This window comes from Sturnira hondurensis, unplaced genomic scaffold (assembly GCF_014824575.4).
Source record: "Sturnira hondurensis isolate 20B ecotype Veracruz unplaced genomic scaffold, ASM1482457v3 Scaffold0014615, whole genome shotgun sequence".
NCBI lineage: Eukaryota > Metazoa > Chordata > Mammalia > Chiroptera > Phyllostomidae > Sturnira > Sturnira hondurensis.
In genome coordinates, this window is record NW_028087246.1 from 1,190,195 (window position 1) to 1,218,165 (window position 27,971).

At 42.2% G+C, this 27,971-nt stretch overlaps 2 protein-coding genes and 1 non-coding gene across 10 annotated transcripts in view; 2 read left to right on the top strand and 1 right to left on the bottom strand.

The window, feature by feature from the left end:
* COPS7B (COP9 signalosome subunit 7B) overlaps positions 1-8,577 on the bottom strand; it is a 28,636-nt gene extending 20,059 nt beyond the window's left edge. The window contains exons 1-2 of one of the 6 annotated variants that reach the window (XM_037063534.1): positions 8,159-8,577; positions 1,665-1,842 (exon numbers count right to left, since the gene is read on the bottom strand). In XM_037063534.1, coding sequence (XP_036919429.1) covers positions 1,665-1,826 — 162 coding nt within the window. In that variant the 5' untranslated portion in view covers positions 1,827-1,842; positions 8,159-8,577. Of the gene's footprint in view, positions 1-1,664; positions 1,843-3,486; positions 4,109-8,158 lie in introns of those variants that run through there. The other 5 variants (XM_037063532.1, XM_037063528.1, XM_037063529.1 and 2 more) reach the window with 5 other exon arrangements.
* A 161-nt stretch (positions 8,578-8,738) lies between these two features.
* Positions 8,739-27,971, top strand: part of PDE6D (phosphodiesterase 6D) — a 41,868-nt gene continuing 22,635 nt past the window's right edge. For all 3 annotated transcript variants that reach the window (XM_037063535.1, XM_037063537.1, XM_037063538.1), the window contains exon 1: positions 8,739-8,980. In XM_037063535.1, coding sequence (XP_036919430.1) covers positions 8,931-8,980 — 50 coding nt within the window. In that variant the 5' untranslated portion in view covers positions 8,739-8,930. The remainder of the gene's footprint in view (positions 8,981-27,971) is intronic.
* LOC118999184 (small nucleolar RNA SNORA40) lies at positions 13,600-13,720 on the top strand. Its single transcript, XR_005069061.1, has one exon. It is a non-coding gene; the product is annotated as a small nucleolar RNA SNORA40 (small nucleolar RNA).

The window sequence follows — 27,971 nt, forward strand, 5'->3', positions numbered from 1 at the left end:
GTTTGATTCCCAGTCAGGGCACATGCCTGAGTTGCAGGCCAGGTCCCCAGTTGGGGGACACATGAGAGGCAACCACACATTGATGTCTCTCTCCCTCTCTTTCTCCCTCCCTTCCCCTCTCTCTAAAAATAAATAGATAAAATCTTTAAAATAAAAAATTTTTAAAGTTCACAATTAAAAAAATAATAGCAGCTCTTTCGATCTCGGCTGTTGCAGGGAGAAGAGAGGATGTCATGTCCTCACATCTGCAATTTACGGTCATGGGAAGGTGCTTCGGTCTCCTAATCAAGAGGAATAAGCAGAGGTACAGCCGCAACACCAGTCATTGGAAAGCCTGCAACTCCTACTAGAACGAGATGACATACCACAGAGCTGTGGGCGTGGGGCCAGCAGCCAACAGCAAAGGGTCCTAGTAGTTGTGAAGTGAAGAAGGGGCCAGCAAAAGCCAACCACCTCCTATATGTGGGCCACCACCAAGAACGCCAGGCCACCCTCAGCAGCATCATGCACATGATCCCCAAGAACAAGTACCACTCAGATTTGCAGGTGAAAGCCATTCAGAACCAGCACCATCCTGGCAGCCAGAAAGAAGCTGTGATAGTAAAAAGGAAGTCGACCTACCCCACCAAGGGTACCTGAACACAACCTCCAAAGTAATAAAAATGTCACCAGATCTCTATCCATCTCAGTCAATGAATATATAAGCACCAATCAGTAAGTAAATATAGTCAACCTGTGTATCCGGATTTCACATTGGTGATTCAACCAACCATGAGTCAAAAATATCTGAAAAACAATCTCAGGAAGTTCCAATAAGCAGACCTTGAATTAGCCAGTATGCTGAATACATGTGAATGAAGTGATGTGTAGGTATACCCTACCGTTTATGCAAATACTATGCTATTTCACACAGCAGACTTGAGCATCAGAGGGGGATCCTGGAACCAATGCCCTATGGATAGTGGGAGTCAACTGTAAAAACTATCCAAAGTGGAAAGGAGAGGTTGAAAAGTATAGGCTGCTTTTTATTTCTTTATTCCACCTGGTCATTCTTCACTGCATCATCTCATTTTTAAGGCATAACAACCAAAACTGGATACCCAAGGTTTTAATAACTACAACCAAACAAAGAAGCAAACAAAGCAAAAAGGACTACTATCCAGCATGTCAGTCATATCCTTTCTCCTTTCCACACCTACTCAACATTGCCCTTTTCCCCAGGAACAATACACTCCTGATTCATGCCCACCTCAGGCTCAGAAGCAATCACTCCATGCTACCTACCTACCTGACCAGTCTTCCTGGTCAATATTTGCACTGGAGGTTTTTGTCCCTAAGAGTGCTTGAAACTACCCCTGTTAAACATCAGTCCATGCTTATACTCCTCATTTCTAATTTACTAGGTTCAACTACACTTTTCCCTCTTTCAAATTATTAGCTACCCAATCTAATTTTACCTCAAGTTCAGATGAAAATGCTGACTGGAAGGAGTCCAGGACATCATTCTCGCTCTCTCCCCCTGTCCCACGAATTCCCATCCCTCCCTCAGCAGGGCACCTCACAGGTCTGCAATGCTTTGGCACTGAAATTCCTTGGAAACCTGGAGACTCAAAGGAAGGCTTAGCACAGAGAAGACAGAGAAATTGTTTAGAAACTGCCCTTACCTCCTGCACATTGGCCAGCTCCAGCAGTTCTCCAAAGACATACACTCCAGGCGCCTCCAAGACTTGGCTTATGAGGGCAGTGAGGGCTGAGCCACTAGTGCCTTTGGCTAGTAAAATAAACTGTTCCAGGAGGTTACTTGAGGGTTTCTGTTCACCTGCCATTCTCTGGCCTTAAGATCTGTCCAAAAGAAAAGTGTTCCCATCATTTTTCTTTCTCCTTTGCAAAGCCTATGCTTATTTAATGCTGAATCAGGTATCAGAATAATTTTATAGTATTAAAAAAGAAAAACCAGTTCCTGAGTCCAGGGAACTCACTTTGTGAGATGGGTAGGATTCAGCCTGGAGTTAAAGAAATTTTGTCCTTATTCTGAGGTTTGAAACACCCTTAGTAAAACCCCCCCTAATCACCCTCTGGCCCTCTCCCAAAGGCAGCATGTTCTAAGCCCTTAAGCCTACCCAAGACCTAAAGAAACACACAGGAGTTTCTCAGTAGCTGTGTTGTATCCACCTCATTTACAGACTTTGGTTAAGAAAAAGAGAATCTTGCCCATACAGAGGTGGCTGATGCAAGAAAAAGCAATCGGTTACAGCTTCCAGAGTGTCTTAGGACGGACTCCCATCTACCGCCAGGTACAGATAAGAAAAAGACACAAAAAACAGACAAGAAAGATGCCTCATTCAATGAAAGAAGTCATTTAAGGATAGAAAAAGGGAGTAAATCATCTTGAAAGATAAGCAGCAACATATTCAAACTAAGAAAATACATGGTGCGTAAGTCCATGAAAAATATCCCTCAAATTGTCCTTCTACTGAGAGGTGACATTTTACCAAACATGATTTCAGAATTTATATAAATCCTCAAGAAAACAATAAGATCTGAGAAAACAATGAAAATACTATATTGCCATCCTGAAGACATTAGGGACAGGAGAGTCCCTCAACTATGTAATCTAATCACATGCTGAGCGTATGTGGACACACAGCACTGCAAACCCACTGTCCAGCATCCTGCATCAGAAAAGATAACTCCTCCAAGGATGGTACATATTGGGGCAGTACAACAAAACGAAGGAGGAAAATTTTAGTAAGCTGAAGCACAGAACAATTCAAAGAAGGATGGTTTGATGCAAGAGAAACTAAGTTTTCCTGGGGAGTCAAGCACACAGGGCTGCAGCCCTTCTACGGTATTAGAGAAACAAGTACGTAATCTCACTTAGGGTTCTAAGGTCTTGTCGGAAATGAAAAGGTGAAGTGCCAGGGAATAAAGATTACTGAGAAAGGATGAGGTAATAGGAGAGTGAAGAGGATGGGAGGGAAAAAGCGGAGGTGGTACGAAAACCTCCCTTCCAAGTGGACACGTGTGAACAGATTGAATGGAAAGGCCTGGGGGTGGAGAAGGATTAAACAAATGGACAGAAATTCCGGTCTCAAAAAAAAAATCTCTGCCTAAAAAGCAAAGCCCGTGGGGGAAAGGAGATAAAGAGGCGCTGATAATCGCTTTCTTCTGGAGTGGGAGGGCCCGAGGAGGAGGCTGGAGACACCCGGGTGATGAATTCCTGTCGTGGGGGGCGCTATTTTGATAGATAGCCGAGGGGCAAAGAGGCAGCCTTTGGGGGTGGGAAAGCGTGAGCAGCCCCAGTGCGGGAGCAGAGGGTCTCAGGCTAGGTCGGACTTCAGGGAGAGCGGACCCGCGGCTTGCTCCCTGACAGGACGGCGGGTGCGGAGTGGGGAGCCGCGGGGCGCGCTCCCCGGGACGGGGGCGGGGCGGTGTGGCCGCGGGCTTTCCAGGCGGCCGGCGCTAAACTGGACAGTCCGAACGAACCTGGCTGGCCGGGTCCCATCTTCTCGCTGGCCCCTACCTGTCCTCACCGCCTCTCCGTCCTCTAGGTCGCTGTCTCGGCCTCCCGGCGCCTGCCCGCAGGTTGTCAAGCGTCCATGATCGGCTGGGCGTCCGACGCTTTTCTACCTCCGCCGACCCGTCGCCCTTACCGCTCCCCTAGAAGCCTCCCGCTGCTGCATTCCAGTTCCGCCCACACTAGGTTCCCCTCGCTGTGCTCACAGCCTCACATCTCCCTGGGGCCCGGCCAGGAGAAGGGGTTCCTGCTGGACTGTAGCCCAGGAATCGGGGTGGGGAGAGGCCCGGGAGAGGGAATACAGCTTAAGCGGTACTGGGGCCTAAATCTTCACCATCCTGGACCTAAAATCCACCCCTTTGACAGAGCTTTACCTTGCAAGAGCTCCCTTTGGCGTCTGTGTCTACCCGGGGAATGGAGACATATAGTAAGCCATATAGTAACATTCATTGTTTTGTTGAATTCTCGTAACTCTACGGCCTGTAATATTATTCCCATTTTCCCCATTTTCCGGTGAAATAACTAAGTATAAAAATCCCAAACCCAGTAAGTAGCAAAGTCCACTTTGGAACCTAGACAGTATGAAGCCCAAGACCATGTTCTTGACCACTTTTTTTACAAAAATAAGCATTGTTGGGTGGAGCCAACAATGCCTCTGTGACCAAAATGATACTCGTGGCTGGATTTGGGACTTAATAACTCTCCAGTAAGATGGCTAAGGAATTACTGAAGGGTCCTGAAGATGAGGAAAAGACCTGTATTCGCCTTTCGTGTTTTAGAGTGCAGAAAGCAGTCAGCAAAGATGCAAAGGAGCCTAAGTGCAACCCATTCATTTATTCAAAAATGTCTTTAGCACCTAGAAAATTACATGAAGGTTATATGGAAAAAAAAAACAAACAAAACCCAACAAGGTCCTTGCCCTCAAAAAGCTTGAATGTGTTAAGTGCTATGAGAGACAAAACTTTGGAAGCACAGAAGAGAGTATGTTGGGGAAGAACAAAACAGGCATCTTCTAGGTAAAGGGGGGAAGGAAAGGGGGCAGTGATCATAGTCACAGAGGCTTGCACTGTGCAACACATACTGATGCAGAAAGGACACCCAGAATGGCTGGAACCAAGGTTTCAGAAGTGAGGGCTACAGAACTCGGTCAGGTCGTCCTGGGTCTTAGAAACCACAGGTCTGGCACCATGCCCAGTAAATACAGCAAAGTTCTTACTTAGGAGCACTCACGGCCCCCTGGGAGAGAGAGGTCTATCTGGCTATGACAGACAGATGCCTCAGGCACCTAAGAGTACAGGTTAAGGCTCTCCCTGGGAAGAAGTGATTGAAGGCAGGCTTCTAGAGGAGGTAAGGCTTGAGTTCAGCCTGGAAGAATAAGCAAGCAAATCGCAAAGGATATAAGCCATATAAAGGAGTTTTTCTTTTATCTTAAGGGTACTGAGGAGCTCCTTAGGGTTTTTAAGCTGTTGAGAGGTATGAGTAATTGCCACTATAGACTGATCACACCGGCTGCTAGAGGAATGGCTTGGATGTGGAAAGAACCGGAGCAGGGAAACCCTTGAGGTGACTTGATATATTCCAGATAAGAGACTGTGAGATCTTGAACAAGGGTAGTGGCGGTTGGTCATGTAAAAGAAGAAATGTTATTGGAGACATTTAGACCATAGAAGCTATCAGACTTGTGACCAGTTGAAAGCAGAGAAAGGGAAGGGAGGATATCACCCAGGATTCTGGCTAGGGAAGGCACAGCTACCTGGAGGTGGTCATAAGTGAACAGGGCTGCAGAGAGGACAGGTAAATCAGGTGGTGAAAGGAGGACAACTAAGTTCTGTTTAAGTTCACAAATATTCCAGCAGTGCCTCCACTTCCTCTAGAACAATGTCCAGACTCCAAGGCTGCAGCTAAAGCCCTTTGTAGTATGGCTCCTGTCTACCCTCCCAGCTTTGTCTTGCCTCACCCTCTTTACAGCCCAAACTCCATGCCCAGAACAATTTACACCCTCCCTCACTCACAGCAGGGCCTCAAACTTGCTCTCTGTCTTCTTCTTTGTAAATCTCTTTCTTCATATTTCCTACCAACAACACCCCAGATTCCAAAATGGTGTCAGTAGTAGCGCTGAAGGAGAAACTCATGGATGTCAAACTAGAGGAGTTGCCAAGCTGGATACTGATGTGGGATTTCATCCCTAAAAGCATTGCTGAATCATTTCAAAGAGGTTACTGCCAGTATTACAACAAATAAGTCAATGAGAAGAAAGGGAGCGTCGCTGGGGTTTCCATGGTGCTGGCAAGTTACATGCTTTTCAACTACTGCTGCTCTATGAGGAACTCAAACATGTGCATGATGCAAGTACCACTGAAGAAGATCCAATGTGGACTCCATATTCCTGACCATGACCTTTGTCCAGAACCTCAAAATCCTTTCATGTAGTGCTTAATAAAAGATAACTGGTTAAATAAATAAATAAATAAAATCCTACTGATTCTGTACACAAAGATTTCTTAAACTCTATGGAAATAGTACTAATCATAAAAGAAAACACGGGCCCTGGCTGGTGTGGCTCAGTGAACTGAGTGCTGGCCTGTGAACCAAAGGGTCACTGGTTTGATTCCCAGTCGGGGCACATGCCTGAGTTGTGGGCCAGGTCCCCAGTAGGGGTCAAGCAAAGGGCAACCACACATTGATGTTTCTCTCCCTCTCTCTCTTCCTCTCTAAAAATAAATAAATAATCATTTTTAAAAATCTACAAAGAAAGAAAGAAAGAGAACACCAAACTACTGCATTGGAACTAAGAATGAAGAATTTCTGTGTGTCAAAAGACACTAGTAAGGAGAGTGAAAAAACAAGCCAGAGACTTGGAGAAGATATTTGCAAGCATATACCAGACAAAGAACCCCATATCCAGACTATAAAATAACTATAAATCAATAAGAAGATAAACATCTCAATTTTAAAAAGAAAACAAAAGACTTGAACGAACATTTCACAAGAAGACATTCAAATAGCCAATAAGCACATGGCCCTCATCACCAGAGACAATGTAAATAAGAACTATAGGTTATGAGACGCTACATTTAGCCAAAAATAGCTAGAAATAAAAGACAACACCCAGTGTTGGATAAGAGTCAACTAGAACTCTTACATTGCTGGTGAAGGTGAAAATTGGCACACACACTTGGCAGACTGGCAGTATCTACTATTGCTGATCATGGGCCCACCGTACAAGCCAGCAATTCCTCTCCTATAAATAAATGCAGAAGTCCACCTTAAGAAACATAAGAATACTCATTGCAGATTTGTTAATAAAAGCCAAAAACTGATGATAACCTAAACGTCCATCAACAGTAGAACAGGTAAACAGTGCTATATACATACAATGGAATACTACCCGGCAATTAAAAAAAACTACTACTACATACTTACAGATGAATCTCACAAAAATACTAATGAATCAAAAAGCCAGACTCATACCGTATGGTGACATTTAAATGAAATTCAAAAACAGGCAAAATGGATCTATGGTAATAGAAGTCGGAAGAGCAGTCATCGATCGGAATGGGAGACTGCAGTACTGACTGGGGAGAGGCACAAGGGGTGCTGGGCTAGTTCCATACCTCGATTTGAGGGGTGGGGACACAGGTGTACACAAATGCAAAAACTGTGCCCTTACTGTATGTTAAAAATCTAAATATAAAAATTTTTAACAGAGGCAAAAAAGATCCTATCCATCCTTCAAGTTCAAATGCCACCTTCTCTATCAAGTTTTGCCACTGGAATACATTTCTTCATTACAGCCTCTGTAGCATTCTGATGTCCTTCCTTCTATGCCATTTATCACAGTCCATCTTGAATCTCAGTGGATTCTTCTTATTTCCCTAACTAGATGATTATCTTCCTGGGGGCAGTGACCATGTCTTTTACCTTTTACTGACAGAAAGCCTGGCAAATAAGGAAAGCTAAGAAAACTGTTGAATTACATGAAAGGAAAAATTGGATCAGTGCCCATATGGGTGAAAGGGAAACAAAAAGAGGAAGGAAGGCTGGAAAAACAAATAGGAGATCTCCAAGGAAACCTTTGCTTACACTACAATTTTACCTACTTCCTGAAATCACATTAAATGTCACCTTGAGCAACAAAGAATGAATCAAAACACCAAGCCTTACCCAGAGTGAAGATAAACAAACATCACACTTAGAAGAAATCCACCCAATAAATGCTTACCCATCCTGGGTGTTTCAACCTAGATGGGGCAATTTCACCAAGGAGAATAATAATCACCCAGCCATGCTGCTAAAAATATCGCCAGCCTAGTGTGCAAAGAGCCCGGACAGCAGGTCAGGAGCCTTAGGACCTAATTCTAACTCTACCCCAACTTGCTGTGACCGGTAGACAATCTCTTCACCTCTGTGGGCCTCAGTCTCCTCACATGTAAAACAGACGTCTGATTAGCAAATTCTCTTAAGTCCCTTCCTGTATTCTGGGTATACGATCGATCTCTCTCAGTCCAGCGCAGGAGCACAATAGAAACCCCCGAAAACACGTAAAAGGCGCCCCTGATCAACACACCAGCATGACTTGAAGGAGTCATTTTGTTATACTGTCTTTCATGGTTTAATCAGTGTTTTTGTTTGCAGCCTTACCATGATTTGCAGGAGATTTCTGAGTTCCATGTAAACAGAAGTTACCTCTCTGTTGGGCTGTCATCTTCTTTGAGGGTGAAGAGGGTCTTCCTGCCTGATATTACCTCCCGGGATTCAGACACCACCGAACCTTAAGGAGGCTTTAAGAATTTGCGCACACAGCGCGGCACACTGGAGTCTAAGTTACAGAGAAATAGGGTTTACGGAATGCTGGGATTTGTAGTCCCAGGGCCTCTTTGTTGCGCGTTGGGACCAGTGATTCCCCGGCGCACCCCTGGAATGCTGGGAAATGTAGTCTCGACCACATCGCACAGTGCAACCTGCAGTCACCTCCGAGCCCTAGTATGCCTAGCGGCGGGAGCAGGCCCATGGAGCCTCTGCAGATTTAAAGCCAATCCTCCGCGGGGACAAACTCTGGGCAACAACAACGAATGAAAAATTTGTCCTACGGGACTTCCCGGGGAGGGCCCTTCTCGTCGGCTCCCTTCGTTCCCCTGCGAAGCCGCTATGTATTTCTATTGGCTGATCAGGATGCCAATTGCCGGGGCGGGCTTTCTATTGGCTTGGGGGCGGGCACTCCGAAGCTACGGGGAAGGAGAAGGGATCAGGAGCGGGAGCTGAGGGAAGGGAGAAACCGGTCCGGGTCTGGCCGCTGCCGCTGCTCGCGGGAGGTCTCCAGGTCCGGCTGTGGCTCAGTTGTCGGCTCCGGGGCATCGTCTGCGAGGCTCCGCCGGGACAACGTGGGAGAACCGCGGGCGGCGGCTGCCGCATCATGTCAGCCAAGGACGAGCGTGCCCGGGAGATCCTGAGGGGCTTCAAACTGTATCCGCCCGGGAGTGGGGCGGGGCCGGGAGGACTTGGGAGGTGGCAGCTCGCTGAGGAGAAGGGCCAAGGACGGGGGCTGCGCCAGGTGGGCCCCCGAGGAGAGGCGGCGGGGAGGAAAGAAACGGCGTCCCGCGTCCCTGACGAGACCCGGCGCTGGAGGCGGGGAAAGGGGCACCCTGAGGGAGGCCAGGGACGTTGACGGGAGCCCCGGGGGCGTGGAGGCGGAGGAGCCCTGGAAGTGGTCCGGGAAAGACGCCGGCCGTCGGAAACGGGCGTCGGGGAGGCCGGCCAGGGTCCGAGCTCCGGCCCGCCCCCGGAGGCCGGGGCGGCGCCGCAGCCCGCGGGGAAGGGCCGAGGCAGCGCGGCAGCCTCTTTGGCGGGAAGTCCGCCGGGGAGCAGGGCAGAGTGACTTGGAGCGGGGGACCTCGTGTGGGACAGCCGCATATGCTTTTGTTAAACTCTCTTGGGTTCGCGCATCCCACGCCTCCCCCGTCTGGTTTCCACAACTTCTCCTCACTTGTGGCTCCTTCCAGGGATGGAGCCTAGGAGACGGGAAGGGAGGTCCAAGGCCGCCCTAATGCTAACTCCGTCTGGGCCTCCGGAGGCGTCGACGGTGCCGCGGCTCCCTCGGCCCCTCGGTTTTCCTCCCGGCGAAAAGAGAGCCGCGAACTTGTGCGCGAGGTGCCTTGCGGTGTCGTGGGCTCGCTCGGGGACTCCTGGCGCAGGGGTCCCGGCTCGCTCGCGTCTTGGCAGGTGACGCGTTGTCGCGGTGGAGCTGTCCAGCAGCGGTCCCCGGATCCCGTCGGGGACGCGGTGGGGCGCGCGGCGGTAGGACATGGAAATCATGGCCCCGGGCCCGTGGTGGCTGGGCTCGTGCAACCTGCTGTCCTTAATGCGGTGAGGACGTTTCGTGTTTTAATAGAGTGGTAATCTGTACCCATGAATGCGGGTGGAAAAGACGCAGTCTTGTGCATCCCAATTTTACGTTTTCCGGCTGACCTTAATCTCTTCTTGCGCACTGTGCGTACAGTATGAAACATCCTCCGATTCCTCTCCGTGAAAACGGAGACCCCACTGCAGGGCTCCTCCCCTGTTCTTTGAGCGGCGTGTTTTGACAGTGCCCAATTCAACCCTGCAAGTTTTAGTGGCTTTGTCACACTCAGAAACTAAGTTGGTAGTAAATTTTAGCACACAAGAGCAAAGAAGTTACGGATGTTTGGGATGCGCAAATGAAATTTTCCCCGTGGAAGCTGACCTGCTATGCTTGTTTTAAAACGCGGAAGGGATCATCACCTTTATGTACTGCCGTTTGTGATAAACTTTATTTGGTAGTTTTAGGTAGTGAAGTTTAGTAACAGCCTCCGTTTCGGCTCCATGCACCTTTCCGTGTTTCTCTTCGTAATGGCACCTGTAAGTAGAATAGAATGGCTGAAGTGTTAGAAAAGCTGTGACGTGGATTTTGGATTTTTTTTTCTTAAGTAATTTATATTGTTACTTAGCTTGTATAGTATAGACAGTAAACCAGAGACTACGGAGAATTATGAGGTTTCAGAGGTAACATTTTTGTCAGACTGGAATTAGCATGTTGTTGGAAACAAGGAGGGGGTCTTTTGAACATAGCGGAAAGGGAAAGTTCGAGCTTTTCACCTTCAGTCTTGGTTCTTAAACCTGTTGAGAAAGAGGCTAAGAGGCAAACATGGAAAACAGTGGAAAGCAGAACTTCCGTCAGCCCACTGGAAGGGAAGATGAGTTAACCAAGTCAGTGGTGGTGTTAGTGGGCCAAGAAACACTCTCAGGGAAAGTTTGATCTGGGCTGTTTAAATTACAGAGGGAGCAGCCACATTTTAAAAAGTTAGCATGGGCCCTGGCTGGTGTAGCTCAGTGGATTGAGTGCAGGCCTGTGAAGCAAAAGGTCCCGGGTTCGATTCCCAACCAGGGCACATGCCTGGGTTGCAGGCCAGGTCCCCAGTGGGGGACCCATGAGAGGCAACCACACATTGATGTTTCTCTCCCACTCTTCCTCCTTCCTGTCCCCTCTCTCTAAAATAAAGAAAGAAAATATTTTTTTTAAAAGTTAGCATGGAAGCAGTGGAATGCTCATCTTCTGGTAGCCTTTATTGCCATCTGAGAATTAACAGAAAAGGAAAGGAGTTCTGGGAGTTGCTACTGCCTTCGGGAACATAAAATCAATGTTTTGTTAAGAAACTGTCATCCACCTTTTATTGGATAAATTGTTTTCTAATTTTAGGGTGTCTGTTTCTGTAAGAATTGTTTTTACTACAAAAAAGTTTTTGCCATTATGTTCTCCTACCAACAGTGCTGACAGTACCCCTTTCCCACATTGACCATGTTACTCTTTTTATTTTGGCCAGTTTGGACAACAAATGATATCTTGCTTTAGTGTGTATTTCCCTGGACCCCCAGGTCCCTGGGGAGGTAATACAGCATAGTAGTTACGAGCCATCCTGGACAGTAGAGCTACGCTGCCCGAGTTGGATTCCCAGCCCTGCACTCCTGGTTTTGTGTCCCTGAGAAGCCTCTGTGACTGCTGTCTCAATTTTCTCATCTGTACATGGGGGTGAAAACAGCACTATCTCATAGGGCTGTCGTGACCCTGGGCAGAGCACTCACATTATGAAACTCAGTATCCATATCATTCCCTCAGAGGGTTGTCATGAGGATTAAATGAGACTGCATATAAAATGCTTAGTACAGTGTCTGGCACACAGTAATAAATGTTAACTGCTGTTATTATTTGTTTTATTAATATTAATAATAACAGTGGAGGTAATGTTATAAAGCCACTTATTTTTCTGAGGTATAACCAATGTCTTCATGTTATTCTCAATGAGAAAAGCTAATATTTCTGTTTTGCCTCTTTAAAGAAATGATTCAGTTAATAAGCATTAATGTGTACCTACTGTTTATCTGTTTTCTAGGAATTAATTACATTTTAATGTGTGACCGATGGAGAAGTAGTTTGGCTCAGAAGGTTTCTGAAAGCACCTTTCACTTGTGTTCTTGCATTTCTCTCCATAGTGTGACCCTGGGCCCCAATAGCCTCTTTGTCACAGGACCTTGACCTTTGACTTTACTTCCAGTCAAAAAGAGTTGGCTTTACATCTTCTATTCACTTGAATTTCCTTATTAAGAATAGCAGACTGTTGGACTTTTCTTGAATGTCAGTAATGCCTAATAGATGCCTTGGCCAAGTGTTATAAATGAGCTTGAGGTTTATGATTTCCTAAAATACAGTGTTTGTCTATCAACCCAAGTTCTGGGTAAGCAACCAAAACATACCACCCATACAGCCAGTGAACACTGTCGGTCACAGCTTGCCCAGTCACAACTTCATGCAAATTGTGATTGGTAGTTTGTTTTCCAGGACACTTATGCATGGATTCTGAGAAGTTGTTACTGTTACCCTGAATGGATTAAGTGAATATAATGTCCTATCAATCGTGTTATTTAGGATTTTTAAACAGGCATTCCTGCTTTCGAGTTTTGGGGAGGAATTTAGAGTATAATTAGATGATTATAGTCTTCTTCAGACCTTCTAAATTTCTTTCCAGGATTGTGTATCTGGTTTATGGTGAAACATTATAGTAACTTCTGGAGATACGGAACAGAACATGGCAAGACTCTCATGGAAAATTCTGGTTATAGCATCACTGTATTTGATAAAGAGCTAGTAATGGTGCTGAGGTTTGGCAGCTCTAGGTTATTATTAGTCTTGACCTCACTTTTGCCTCACAGGCCTCTTTTGCCTCGCTGCATTCACAAATCCCCACAACAGAGAAGGACTTGACCTTGGAATGGATAGATTTGTCCCTATTCCTGAGCTTCAGCATCATTGGAAGGTATTTTAACGGCCATCTTATCTGGTAATCTGACTGTTCCAACCATTGCTTGACTGCTTAAAACTCAAATTGTCAAGATTTTAAGAGCAGCATTCTTCTTTTTGACCTGCTGGTGATTTTGAAGCTGAGAGGAAAAGCATATATATTTTTTCTATAGTCCATTGTCCATAAAGATCTCCATGGATTGGACTAAAGAAGCATACTGCTTATGGCAAAGAAGGTGATAGTCCCAATATAAGAACGTGAGGAACTTTAGTGTCCAGCTAAGTGGCCCTGGTCCAGAGGAGAGGGACTTGAAATGTGTGATACATTCAATAATTGGACAACTGAGAAGTTTTAACCTAAAGAGGAAGAACTGAGCAAGGGACATGAATGTTCTAAAGTTTAAAAAAACTTCTAAAGAAGAAGAATTAAATGTGTTGTGTGGCTGTCAGAGAAATACAAGACTCAAGGGTAGCAGTTACAGGGGACAGAGTTTATGTAGTCCAATTTCGAACAATTAGAGTTACCTGCAGTAAACCTACATCTTCCAGAAAGTATTTTAAGCACCATATGTGTGCCTGTTTCAAGAGTATTACGGAGGGAAAGTGTGTATGCATCAGATAAGGCAGTAGGGCGGATGATCTTCCGAGAACTACAGTCCTTTTCCAACATTGCAGTTCTTTGATTTGGCAACAACCTTCCTTGGTTAACAAGGATTCTTTTCAGCAGGTATTTCTGTTGAGATATGTACTACCCTAAAATAGGCAAAATAATAGCACTTGTGTTTGTTTTTGCTTAATTTGTGGGCAAAGACTACATACAGGTGCAGAAATTCTCTTTTGCAACCCAGAACTCATTGTTTGGTATGAGTTTGATACATATAAGAAGAAACATGATAAAAAATAAAGATAATAAAATAGGCAAAACATTTCCTGTGGTTTGGGGCAATTAAAGCAAGCTATTTCCTTTTTTTCATACCACTGTTAGATACTTTTTTAAAAGATTGTATTTATTTATATTTAGAAGGAAGGGAGGGAGAAACAAAGGGAGAGAAACATAAATGTGGGAGAAAGACATCAATCAGTTGCTTCTTGCACGCCCCCCAACTGGGCACCTGGCTGACAACCTAGGCTTGTGCCCTGACTAGGAATCGAACTGGCCACCCTTCAGTTCACGAGCAGGCCCTCAATCCACTGAGCCACACCAGCCAGAGCTGTGTTATTGCATTTGAGTTTAAAATTTTTCTTCAGTGTTAAATCACAGGTCTATTTTTTCCTTGAAAATTATTCTCTTCTGTTGTGTTCATATCCTCTATTTTCTTGGTTTTCCCTCAAATTTCAGATATGGAGACAAAATTAAGCCTCAGATAAGGAATGATTTTCTAACAGTTAGAGTTACCTAAAGAAAAGACATTTTCCAGGAAGTATTTAAACAGCATATATTAGCTAGAGCTGTTAAAACAAAATGCTGTACACTGTATGGCTTAAACAACAGACATTTGTTTCTCGACAAGTCTGGAAGCTGGAAAGTCCAAGATCAAGGTGCTAGTTGATTTGATTTTCAGCAGAGGCTCAGTTCCTGGCTTACAGACGGCCACCTTCTTCCCTTTGTCCTCACATAGTGGAGAAAAAGTGGATGGGCAAGTCACGGGAGAGTCTAACTATACCATGTGTAGCACTGCTATCTGGGTGACAGTTCTGTTTGGAAATGATGGTCCATGGGCAGGTCGCTGCTAAATGAAAGGTTTTTACAAAGGGACTAAATCTGAGGATCTGGCCTGACAATTTCCATGGAATAAGAGGTGAAAATTTTAACTTGTAAGCCTTTGCTTTGAGCCATCTTCTGTGCGAAGAACAAAGGCAGAGAACTCTGGCTATAGTGCTACCACTTTGCTGGTGGTTCATTCACACATTTGTTTTCAGGGTCCACAACTGCCAAGTAATCTGCTAAACACCAGGTGCAGAATGATAAACCAGTTTTTATATTCAAATAACTTGTGTAATAAGGGAGAGAGAAAGAGAAACTAACAGTCAGAATAAAATGTGATAAGTGCCCAGTAGTATAAAGTACTGTGGGACCTCAGAGGAAGAGTGACTGCTGTCCCAGTTGGTGTGGCTCAGTGGACTGAGTGCCAGCGTGTGAACCGAAAGGTTGCCAGTTCAATCCCCAGTCAGGGCTCGTGCCCGGGTTGCAGATCAGGTCCTCAGTTGATGGGGTGTGAGAATTGACGTATCTCTTGCACATCAGTGTTTCTCTCCCTCTCTCCCTCCCTTCCCCTCTCTCTGAAAATAAATAAATAAAATCTTTGAAGGGAAAAAAAGAGTGACTACTGCTGGAGGCATTGTGGAAGATACCAGAATTATCATTTGACAGGGAAGGAAAGCAAAGGCATGAAAAATGAGGAGTGTTTCAGAGGGCAATTGGGATCAAGAATAAGGATCAAAAATAAGTCCATGGAATTGCTGAAAATTTTGATCATTCAAAGAATATTTGAGACTCTACTGAGAGTCCTCTGATACCTTATATGACCATTGGTGATCTCTTTGAGAATAGTAGATATTTAAAGAAACAAACTATAATCTGCCCAAATTAGAAAATGGATAATAGATAGAATAAAGTCACCAAGAATAGATTACTCTTTCAGGAAATTTGGTGACTTAAGAAAGCAGAGATTAGGGGAGTAGCTTGAATAGATAGATTAGATTTTATTAAAGAATGAAATCACTTATTTAAGCTTTTCAACTTTGTGCAAGGTGCTTCACATCTTTCAAAGAAGGGTAATGGTTGGTAATAAGTGAAATATATGCCAACTCATTTTAAAAACCATAGTGCTCTAAATGTATTATGCTTACCATTACATTATTAACAATTATTTATCTTTAAAGTTTAGTGTTGCTTTCTGCCCTGGCCTAGTGGCTCAGATGGTCGGAGCGTCATCCCATACATCAAAAGGTTGTGTGTTTGATTTCCAGTCAGGACATACACCTAGGTTGCGAGTTCAATACCCAGTCAGGGTGTATACAGGAAGCACCAATCTCTCTTTTTCTCTCTCAATTCCTCTTCCTCTCTAAAATTAATAAAAACATATCTTCACATCAGGATTAAGAATAAATAAATAAGATTCAGGGTTACAGGTGTCACATTTCAGTGTGTTGTTAAAGCCAGAGTCTTAGTGATTATTTTTTATTCCAGCTTAGACATCTGAAGGCTTTTTTCACCATTCTGGGAAGTAACTGGCTGTTGGAGTGATAGCAAGGGAAGCCCCCTCTATGACACAGATGTCCCATTTGAAAGCCAAAATCATCTTTGGCTTTGTTTTTATTAAGAGGGTTATAACTTTAGGAAGTTGATTTTCCTCTTAGTACTGGAACATTTTTTAAAACTAGGTAAAATTCAGGGATCCCTGACTGTGGATTCTGATAGAATTCAAGGGACTATCCCTATGCCTCTGAATAACATAAGAAACTATGGTTGATCCTTTCGGGGACATGCCCTTGGGAAAGGGCCTTGTATACTTCTTCAGTCAGGAGGTTCTGGGAAGCAAATAAAAATGGGAGTCTCTAAGAATCTCTTTGGATATGTCTATTCTAGCTTGGTTCTGACCAGTTTCAGGCACATAACAGCACATATCAGTAGAATAATAGACCTACTAGAGAAAGAAAGGTTTGTTTCATTGTTTGACTTTGCTAGGGAGAAGACTGTGTTATGTTTCAAATGGTGATCTTTTTCTCATTACTAAATTACTTACCTCGACGGTTTCCCAGGCCAGTTTGAATTTTGATTGTATGCTTTCCAAGCACAGTACCTTTGCCAGGGCCAGAGTATTATTTCACAGGGATCTCACCACTGATTACAGTGCTGCATATTAAGTTTCAAGGATACTGAAACCTGGTTTCTCAGGGAAACCATTTATATTTTCTCACCTTGTCCCCTCATAAATAGGAAAAAGACCAAAAGAAAAATTACTGGGAAATTCTTGTTGGAGTCAGATGTTTAAATGTTCATGAATTCAAATTGGTTCTTAAGAATGTACCAAAAGACAGGATGCTCTGTATAACCAATGTTTGTGCAAGAAGAAGCCTAGAAGAGCTTTGACAGAAGTAATATTTAAAAATTAATGAAGATGCCCTGACCGGTATGGCTCACTTGGTTGGGTGTCATCCCACGAACTAAAAGGTTGCTGGTTCGATTCCTGATCAGGGCACGTGCCTAAGTTGCGGCTCAGTCCCAGGTCAGTTGGAGTGCGTGCTAGAGGCAATCAATTGATCTTTCTGTCTCACACTAACGTTTCTCTCTGTTTCTCCCCCCCTTCTCCTCTCTTAAAAAAAAGTTAATGAAGGTAAGAATAACAAAAGGAAATAAATCCCAAAAGTGAACAAAGTAGAGAGAGCTTGAGAGAGGAAAGATCATAAAGACAGTGTTAAAAGAGACCAAGAAGAAGAAAAGCTACAACAACAAAACTAGGAAAGCAAAGCAAAGAAAGGCATTTCTATGATGAAAGTGCTCAGGATGCCACTAAATAGAAACTCCCTTTGTTTTTATTGCTAGTCGTAGCTCCTTCCACCCCAAAGGAATGAAAAGGGAGAGGTTTTTCTTCATGCCTGTGACCTTGGATTGAAGCTTTGCCACATACTGCTCTGGTCTGCCATGGTAGACGTTAGCATACACTATTATGTGCTCAGTTGGCCACTTGGCCTGAAAATTCTACTTACCTTGAAGTTCCTCAGACCATAGGTAATAAACCACATGCCCAAATATAAGTTATGGGTACTCTGCCAAGTCATGAATTCAACTTAATGCAGAATGAGATTTTAAATTTTAATATGTTTTTACCTGCAATTTGGCTGACTGGCTGAGCTGGTCTCCTTAGAGAACATGCTTTCTTTTTAATTGGTTGTTTGGTTTGCTTTTTGTGTGTTGCCGAGCTCCAGCTCTAAGTTGCCCTTTCTACAGCCTGCTGAACCCTGAATGAGGTGCTCTCCTGGTTCGGCTTTCAGACACTCTGTAGTGAGCCTTACTTTCTGATTGCTCAGCCAAAAAGAATTCTAATTAACCCCTCTGACTTGCCCTCTGATACTCAGTGTGGTTCAACATACGTTTGAATGCTGATTACATGCTGAGCACTGGCAAAGAAGGATAAATAATATAGTACCAATGGAATTTGACTTGCAAATTTATATGTGCAGTACATTCTGATAAGTACCATGATTCAGGTGTAAACAAGTATGCAGGTGCACTGGAGGAAGGATCAAATAGCTTTGCCTCAGAGTGTATCAGGGACCACAATCAGAGCTGTGGTTGACTTAGCACTGGGTCATTAGGGAGCATACTGGAGAGTGGAATTCTTGTTCTAAGCAGAGTGGAGCAACTTACGCTAGGCACCGAAATACAAGAACGTAATGTCTTTAGGAAATGCAGCTGTTAGGCATGGCTGGTGGATAGGGTATATCTGGTGGCTGGGGTAAGAGATGACTGAAGAATAGACTGAGTAGCAGAAACTAGACTGTCTTCCTCCCTCCAATAAACCTTGATTTACCCTCTTGACTTCTTTACCCCAGGCTTATCGTGATGTCTTATACCTGCTGTCCTCCTGATTACCTGTTGATTTTCTGTTCTGTGTCAAATTATCCTTTCAGCTTGACACTACCTTCCTATCTCACCCTTCTCTATTAACTTAAAACCCTTTTCTTTAAAAAAAATTCAACATTCCCAAACCTATTTACAAAGCCTGAACTTTATATGTTCCTCAGAAATGTCTATGTCTGAGGATGGAAGGACTTTTATTGTACACTCACATAGGGTTAAACTGAGACCGTGTCAAGAGTTTAACGTTTAACGTTTGACTCTTAAACTGAGACCGTTTAAGAGTTTAACGACAAGAGTCTTGTCGTTCTATCCTCTAGAACAATGTTTCTTACATTATCCCTGGTAAAGACCAGGTTTTAACTTCTAATCCTTCACAGACTGGTATTTTTAGAAATTAAATGAAAATGAAATATTAGAAAAATCACATACAAAGTAAAAGTCAAGAAATTTTATTATTAAAATCAATAACAAATTACTCTGCTAAAATGCTATTAAAGTTTTAAACGCTTCCCTTCTCACAGACTGGTAACAAATGGATTCGCAAGCCAGCACCAGTGTGTGGACCACCTTTTGAGCAGCATAGCAGTGGAATCCCCGACATGACTTGTGCCTGATACACAGTAGAACTTCAGTGCGTGTTTCAGGAATAAATATGTGAATGAGATGTTTAGCATGATTATAGTAGTAGGAAGAGGGAATGACAGTAGCAACTTTCTTTGGAGAGCTGGAGGGAAATGATTGAGAAAATAAAGAGTACTATAATAATGTTACCCTCCATGTCAAACAAACTTTTTCTCATCACTTTCTTTAGCTCTCTAGTGAAGCAAATATGTACTAGCAAATCACCTGTGTGAATTTCTGAGAAATGCTCATTTTGATCTTGCTAAATATGTAAGACTTACTCTAAGTATCTGCAGAAAAACGTCAGTCTATTTATCTAATCTAGCTCTCACAAGCCAGTCTGTGGTTGGCTAGGCCTGGTTTCAAATGCTAACCTCTGCTCTTCAAAATCAGCATCTCTACATGTTTATGTGGATGGTGCTGCCAAATGCTTTCGCTGCCTGAGATTTTTCTCATTCCCTTCTGTGTCTTCTCAGATTAGCTGAATAGGGTAAGAAGTCTTTTTATCAAAAACTTTGTAACAAACACGCCTTCTATTGTCAATTAAGATAATTTTATATTGCTTACACCACTGCAAATTTTCAGTTCTTAAAAGTAAATTGTGCCCTGGCTGGTGTAGCTCAGTGGATTGAGCTCAGGCCTGGGAACCACACGATCATGGTTCAATTCCCAATCAGGGCGCATGCCTGGGTTGTAGGCCAGTTTCCAGCAGGGGACTCATGAGAGGCAAACATACATCGATATTTCTCTCCTTCTCTCTTTCCCTTCCTCTCTAAAGATAGATAAATAAAATCTTTTAAAAAAATTTTTTTAAAAAGTAAATTGTGCCCTGGCTGACGTAGCTCAGTGGATTGAGCGGGGGCCTGTGAAGAAAAGGATGGCGGTTCGAATCCCAGTCAGGGCACATGCCTAGGTTGCAGGCCAGTTCCCAGTGGGGGACACATGAGAGACAACCACACATTGATATTTCTCTCCCTCTCTCCTTCCCTTCCCCTCTCTCTGAAAATAAATAAAATATTTTTTTAAAAAAGTAAATTGTAAGGTCGCCGTGGTGTCATTCAGAGGATGACTGTCTATTTTTAAGATTTTATTTATTTATTTATTTATCTTTAGAGGGGAAGGAAAGAGGGAGAGAAACATCAATGTATGGTTGCCTTTTGTGCGTCCCCTGCTGGTAGTTAGCCTGCAAGGAACCGGCCTACAACCCAGGTATGTGCCCTGACCGGGAATCGAACTGCGATCATCTGGTTCGCAGGCCCGTGCTCAACCCACTGAGCTACGCCAGCCAGGGCTTATGACTGTCTATTTTTAAACATTCAAACACATCGCTGCATTTGAAGGAGATCATTATTTTGAAATACATAAACTTAATATTTGAATGCAACTTATAATAGGGAAGTTTTCTTATTATAAGTAGAATCCTGTGTCCATTGCAGATCATTACAGCATCAGTAACTCAATACCTCATCCTCATTCTATACTAACCATATCCCACAAGAACATGGTTAGGAAGGGCAAGAGAACCATTTTTGTGGTGTAATTGATGGTCTACCTGCCTTTTTCACCTTCTCATCGGTTCCCTCAGCTCTTCCAGCTCAAGAGTCATGTCTTTGCAAAGATACTGAGGACCAGCTACCTAAAACCACTTTCTTTCCAAGAGTATGTAGTGTAGGTAGACTTCTGTCTGAATGCTGTGTTACTTACTAGTTGTGAGTTCTGAGCAAGGTATTCAACTTCTAAGAACACCACTGTTTTTATGTGGGTGTCAGTATTAAATGACATAAGGTTGAAAAATAGAAAAAAAGGGCTCTTAGTATAGTGCTTAGCATATGTATCAAATTTAGGTACTTAAATACTAGTTCATTTACTTTGCCTCTTTCTTTGAGGACTAGCTTTAAGGGATGAATGTAGTCAGATAGGGCTGGAAGTATCGTTCACATTTTCCCTGGCCTTATACTGTCTACAGTTATCAAGTTAAACAATACTGTTAGGAAGCCAGCTCTGAGAAATGCAATAATTATTGAACTCTATAGTCATCGTTAGGCTAATACAATAGCCTTTGGAGATTTTCTAGAAACTCAAAAGAGATAGCAGACCCTGAGTCTTGAGCTAATAATACCTGTTCTCCTAGTCCTGACTGGACTGATCGTTGACAACATCCCTTAACCATTTGAATGTGGAAGAGACCAGCTCCTCATCTGGTACTAGATCTGTTTGTTACCTTAACGTTACTGTGGCTTTATTGATTTTATACAATTTGATGTGGTTCCGTAATTTCTGGAAAGCTTATCTAAACTACAAAATAGTGTCTCTAGTCATGCAACATGTCCTCTGTGTAAATATGTCTTTTGCCCATCAAGGATATATAATAAAAGACCAAAAATCAGGAATCCTAAAAATGAACAAGTTCTGACCTGTGGAATACACTAGCAGCATAGTCTGAGCTGGCATTCCACACCATCAAAAGGCATCTTGTATCCTGCAGTATTTGGAAAAGCCTTTCTAGCCTCATGTCCTGGAAGGACTACTTGTCCTGGACCGTGAGCTTAGGGATCATGACTTATTCATCTTTTATCCCCGAGTCTTCAGTATAGTCTCTCCCTGGTACATCCCTGGGCATCCAGGATAGCTGATTCTGTTATATAAACGTTAAGAAAATAGATGTTGAAATCAGGCAGTCAAAAACCAACTTTATGGCTCTTGCTGGTGTGGGTCAGTTCGTTGGAGCCTCATCCCATGCACATAACAGTTTCAGGTTTGATCCCCAGTCAGGGTGTACAGGAGGCAGCCTACTGATGGGATGTTTCTCTTATGTTGATGTTTCTCTCTATCTATCTATCTCCCCCACCCCTTCCTCTCTAGGAAAAAAAATATCTGTGTGTGTGTGTGTATGACTTATTGTCCTTGTGACCTTTGAGCGAGTTACTTGCCATCCCTAAACCACAGATTCCTCACCCATGTAAGGGCTATAATAATAATGCCTATTTCATACAGTTGTGAGGATTAATTTTGGTCTGTATAAAGCACTTAGCCAATATCTTGCATTCAGTACATTAGTCATCATTGTACAGTAAATAAATGCTGAAAATAAAGGCCAGTGGTAGTTACTGTTGTGCTTGTTATTGCCAGAGATTCTTACACCCTAGAGATGTGTAACATGAATCATCCGACAGCAGGATTCTTTCCGTTTCTTGGAAAAGTCTTCCTTTTTAATTTCTTCTGTTCATTTAAACAAATTTACTTTGATAAGGAATGTCTAATTCATAGGATTGCTCCAGATAATTTTATATGAAAGTTTTTCTATTTTATTGTTTTTAGAAATTATTTTGGAGGAGTGATGATCTGGTAAGGACTCATGAATATTTTTAAATATTTACTTTGTCGGTCTAAAAATATGCTAAACATTTCCATGGGAAAGGCCTCAGGGAAAAAACATCTTTGCCTTTTTCTTCCTTTTTGGTTATGTCTCTAGTGAAGTTTAGAAATTTGAAGCAAGATATTGCCAAGAAGCTGCAAAGAGACCCCATCTGTGAGCTACTTCTTGTTCTCTCTGCACACAAAAAGAAGCGTGTGGGCAAATAGGCCGTTGTTTGTTGCCGGCTCCTAAAGTGCTGCCAAGGGAGACTTACACTCCTGGGGTCTCTCATGTCCCCAGGAGGGAGTTGATGGAAGGCGGTTATTAATCTGCACCAACTTAAGTTTATTAGCTGTATGAGTTCCCAAACATGTTTTTGAGAGAGAAATTCTGCAAGTCCCCTTACAGTGTTTGTCTATCCCTTTTCAGCTCTGTAGCCAAGGGTTACTTTTTCTCCACATATTTTAGACTTATGGTCTTTTTCTCTCACTGCCCACCTCTCTTCTCCCCCATGCTTGCCTCTCCTCCTTTGTGCACACAAAATATTTTAGATTCAATGACTGTTTACCCCTGAAAAATGTGTTGTTATTTCAAACTTCCTTTCGGTTTTATAAAATCTTATCTCCTGGAAACATCTCTTAACTCCCGGAATCAGTTCTTTGTTTATCCACTATAGACAACCCCTCCCCGTTGGTAGTGTAGAATATGAGCTTCAGCATCTATAATTTTTTCTTTCTGTTCTTTGAAGGGGTTTCTATCCCAGAACACTGAAGCTACCTACTCAAAGTCAGTACTCTGGACCGGTAGCATGGGAATCACCTGAGAGCTGGTTAGAAATGCAGAATCTCAGGTCCCACCCCAGTTCTGCTGAACCAGAATCTATATTTTGACAAGATCCAAATTTGGTTTGTATGCACATGAACGTTTGAGAAAGCACTGTGGCACCTCAGTTGGGTAGGGTGTATCTCCATGTGCCGAGGTTGCAGGCACAATCTCTGGTCAGGGCACATGCAAAGAAGCAGCCAATGAATACATAAACAAGTGGAACAACAAATTGGTATCTCTCTGTTTCTCCCTCCCTTCTGCTCACTCTCTAAAGTCAATAAATTTTTAAAAAATGAAAGAAAGCACTGCTGTAAGCTTTCTCAGTGGAGGAAAAACTATCAAGTAGTGGTTCTCAACTCTGGATGTTCAGTGTAATCACATGAGGAACTTTCAAAAAGACTGGTGCCTGGGTTCCATCTTAAGAGATTCTGATATAATTGGCCTGGGGTGTGGTCCAGGCATTGGGAGTTTTAAACGTCCCCCATGTGATTCTAATGTGCATCCAATGTTGAGAATCACTCTTGTGCCTAAATTTATAATTTGCCCTAGTTTCTTAGAATAACATTATGTATAAATCAATGCAAGACTAATGATGAAAAAGCTATACTTTTTACAATTATGTTTATTGGGAAGATGTATATATGTATAGAAAAACATTGGAAATATAGACCCCAAAATGTGAAATGGTAATCTCTGGGTTATAGGATTATAGTTATTTTTTTGTCTTCTATCTTCTAAACTTTCTAAAATACCTGTGAATTCTTTTGGTTATGAATCTTCATATGTGTAAGAAGTAAAAGCACCCTTTTTAAAAATATTTTTTTATTTATTTTTAGAGAGAGAGGAAGGGAAGGAAAAAGTGGAATGAAACATCAATGTGTGGTTGCCTCTCATGTGTCCTCTACTGGGGACCTGGCCTGCAACCCAGGCATGTACCCTGACTGGGAATAGAACCAGTGACCTTTTGCTTCACAGGTCCATGCTCAATCCACTGAGCTATACCAGCCAGGGCTAAAAACACCCTTTTTAAGTAAATGTAATCACATTCTGTATGTCTTGTAAACTTTTTTTTTTTACATTTTTATTCTGTTTTCACATATAAGCATATTAGAGATATTTTCTCATACCGTTAAATATTATTACACAGGCTTAAAGTGAATACAGACCCGGGATGACTGGATTTTACCTTAAAAAGTATGTTTACAAACTGACTGAGATCTTCAAGCGACTGATTCACTCTTGGAAGCCTTTAGTGTTTGGAAGTTTTCCTTGTCCACAGAAGGGGAAATGTTTAGATAGAGATGTCAAAACTGCAGTGAGGTCGTATCAGACCTTCTCAGAGGTTTCCCAACTGTTGTCAATTGAGTGCTATCATTTGTGTGAGCTCTTAAACCTAACACACAGAGCTTGACTTAACTGTCCCAGAAGATGCTGCACCGCAGGGAATTCTTGATGATGTTTGGATTGCAACCTGTGTGTCCTGTTGGAGGGAATTATATTTTCACACTTCCCTTTCAAATCCTTTTTGGTTTAGTTGGAACCGTGTTTCAAGACAGCTAGTATCTCTTACAGTTCCCTCTGTATTAATGTGCACATTATGACATGACAAGCTGGAAAACCCTCAGAGAACCTTAATGACGTGTAGTTGGCCAAGCTATGTTATAATCAAAGAAAGTTATGTACATCTCTTTTCTCAAACTTTGGGAATAAATTTCAGTCCCACAACTTTTTTTTAAAGAGCATCTGCCTATAAACTGTTCTGTCCTTAAACCAGTCCATTTGCATTCTATGGGAAGAGAATAATTTTGTTAATGATCTCTTTACAATCCTATGAAAGGAGATACATTCTGTAGTTGGGGAACCTTTTTAAGATGCATAGTAGCTTACTCTGTAGGAGAAAAGTTCTGTTTGTCACCTTTTTATCTCACTTAACCTTTTCTCTGCCAGAATCTGTATATAAAGAGTTCAGAAATAGCCCTGGCTGGTTTGGCTCAGTGGATCAAGCACTGGCCTGTGAACCAAAGGGTTTCCTGTTTGATTCCCAGTCAGGGCACATGCCTGGGCTGCAGGCCAGGTCCCCAACAAGGGGCACATGAGAGGCAACCACAGATTGATATTTTTCTCCCTCTCTTTCACCCTCCCTCCCCGTCTCTAAAACAAATAAATAAAATCTTTTTTAAAAAAAGAATTTAGAAATAGGCAGTTTTTACCCCTGGCTGGTGTGGCTTAGTGGATTGAGTGCCAGCCTGCCAACCAAGGGGCTGCCAGTTCAATTCCCAGTCAGGGCACATGCCTGGGTTGCAGGCCAGGGTCCCAGTAGGGGGTGTGTGAGAGGGAACCACACGTTGATGTTTTTCTCTCTCTCTTTCTCCCGCCCTTTCTCCCTCTCTCTAAAAATAAGTAAAATCTTTTTAAAAACTTTTACAAAGTAATTTTAAAAAGAAATACATAGTTTTTAGTTTCAGAAAATAAGCTTAATATTTCATTTACAGAATTGTAATTCTGACCAACAGAGCTTTTAAACTTATTTCTTCTAAGGAGAAAAATTACGAGACACTGCACGATTTAAAGACTTCAGGAGCTGTAGTGTTGACTAGAAGTGTGTGTTCCCTTGGAGTAGTGTTTGATCTGAGTTTGTGCCTTAACCTGAGAAGGTAATGCTATCGACCTTGGCTATCTTGTCTGGATATGCAAATCAGGAAGAGACCAGACACCTGGGTATGGCACAGTATTGAAAAGTGATACAGGTTTGTGAGTGTATATTCAGCTTTAGAGGCATGTTTTAGACACTGATAACTTATCTTATCTCACAAGACCGGATCACAAGCAAGCCGAAGATACTACTTTGTACAAGACTTTGGTATAGATAGTCCCTCTCACGTTGCATTGTAATTATTCTTTTACCTGGTAGTTTTCTCTACCTGGAGGAGAACTCCAGCGAACATGCACAGGGATCATGTCTTATTAATCATAGTATATCTTAGCCCTAAACCTAACCCTTCATAATGTTCAGTAAATGTTGAACAAATGAAATGTTCAATTCAGCCTTGATATAATCTGAAACTCTTTGATCATATTCAAATCTAGGTTAACTTGATTTTTTTCTTTTTTTTTTTTTTAACCAATTGAAAGTTGACTGCTACTTAACACCAGTGTTTAACAGTTATAAAATCCTGGCTGGTGTGGCTCAGTGGATTGAGCACCAGCCTTCGAACCAAAGGGTTGCTGGTTCAATGCCCAGTTAGGGTACGTGCCTGGGTTGTGGGCCAGGTCCTCAGGTGGGGAGCATTCGAGAGGCAACCACACATTGATGTTTCTCTCCCTCCTTCTCCCTCCCTTTCTCTGAAAGTAAATAAATAAACGCTTTTGAAAATTATAAAGTAGATAACTATTCTATGCATTCTAGAGGTAACGTAATTATGAAACCTATTTAAAATTACATCAAAGTTAGGAATTAAATTTTTAGAGCACATTTATGTTCACAATGATACTATGTTTTAGAGGATAGTCAAAATATCATAATGCCTTAACTCTTAAATAAGATATGAAATTAAAGAAAAAATATTTCTCTGGCCACTGTTATAATAAGTAAATTAAATGGATGAGACACATTCGATTTTTGGATGCCTAGTATGGCCCTAAAGCCTTATTTTGACTTTTTAACTATTACTAAAAAACTACTTGTGATAGTCAGTTTGGAGTTTGTTCATTCTGAGTAACAGTTCTTTTATTTAAAAAAATGAAATATATGATTGAAATTAGTGTAGACTGTTATGCTATATATTAAGCTATGTTTCATTATATATCAAATTACTACATAAAGTTAGTTTCAGAAAATACACGTAAGAAAAATTCACCAAAAAAAATTGTAGTAAAATAAAGGAATATTCTATTAAAAAAAGTGATTTCTTTGTAAATTTAGAAAGTTGCTTAGCAGTAAAAGACCTAGGTTCTAATCTGTTTCTTTTCTCTCAGTAGTTATGAGGCTTTAAATAATGCTGTTTATACCTCTGAGGGTGTTTCTCCATTTTTAAAAGGGGGAGTGATGCCTGCTTCAAAAGTGTCAGCTGAGATAATATGTGTAAAAGTGATTTATAAACTTAAAGGTGCTGTGCAAATGAATAATGAATTTCATTGATAGTCTTAGTGGATTTAATAGCCTAATTTTGTATTTCTTAATATTATTATTAAAACAGTGGTTTAGAAAACATTAGAGTGGAAAGTGTATTTGGGCATGAGAAATAACTACTAGGTTGGCCAAAGAGTTTGGTTTTTTTTTCTGTAAGGTGGCTTGAGTATCGCTTAGCTGTCTTTAACTTCATTCGAAACAATTTTGTTAGATTGCATCTCGACATCTGTCATATGAGTGTGCATTTGAAAAAACACATCAAAATTGGTAAATTTTTGTACAGCCATTTTAATATTGAAAATGGAAGAAATTATGCAACATTTTCAGCATATTATGCTTTACTATTTCATGAAAGGTGAAAACAACTGAAATGCAAAAAATAGACTTGTGCAGTGCATAGAGAAGGTGCTGTGACTGATCGAATCTGTCAAAAGCACTTTGTGAAGTTCCGTCCTAGAAATTTCTCCCTGAACAATGATGTCCCACTGTGGGGTAGACCAGCTGAAGTGGATAGTGATCAAATGGAAACATTGATTGAGAAAAAACAACATTTTACCATACAGGCGACAGACCACATAATCAGAATATCCAAATCAATAAAGTTACTGGTGAAAATGAAAAATGTCTTTT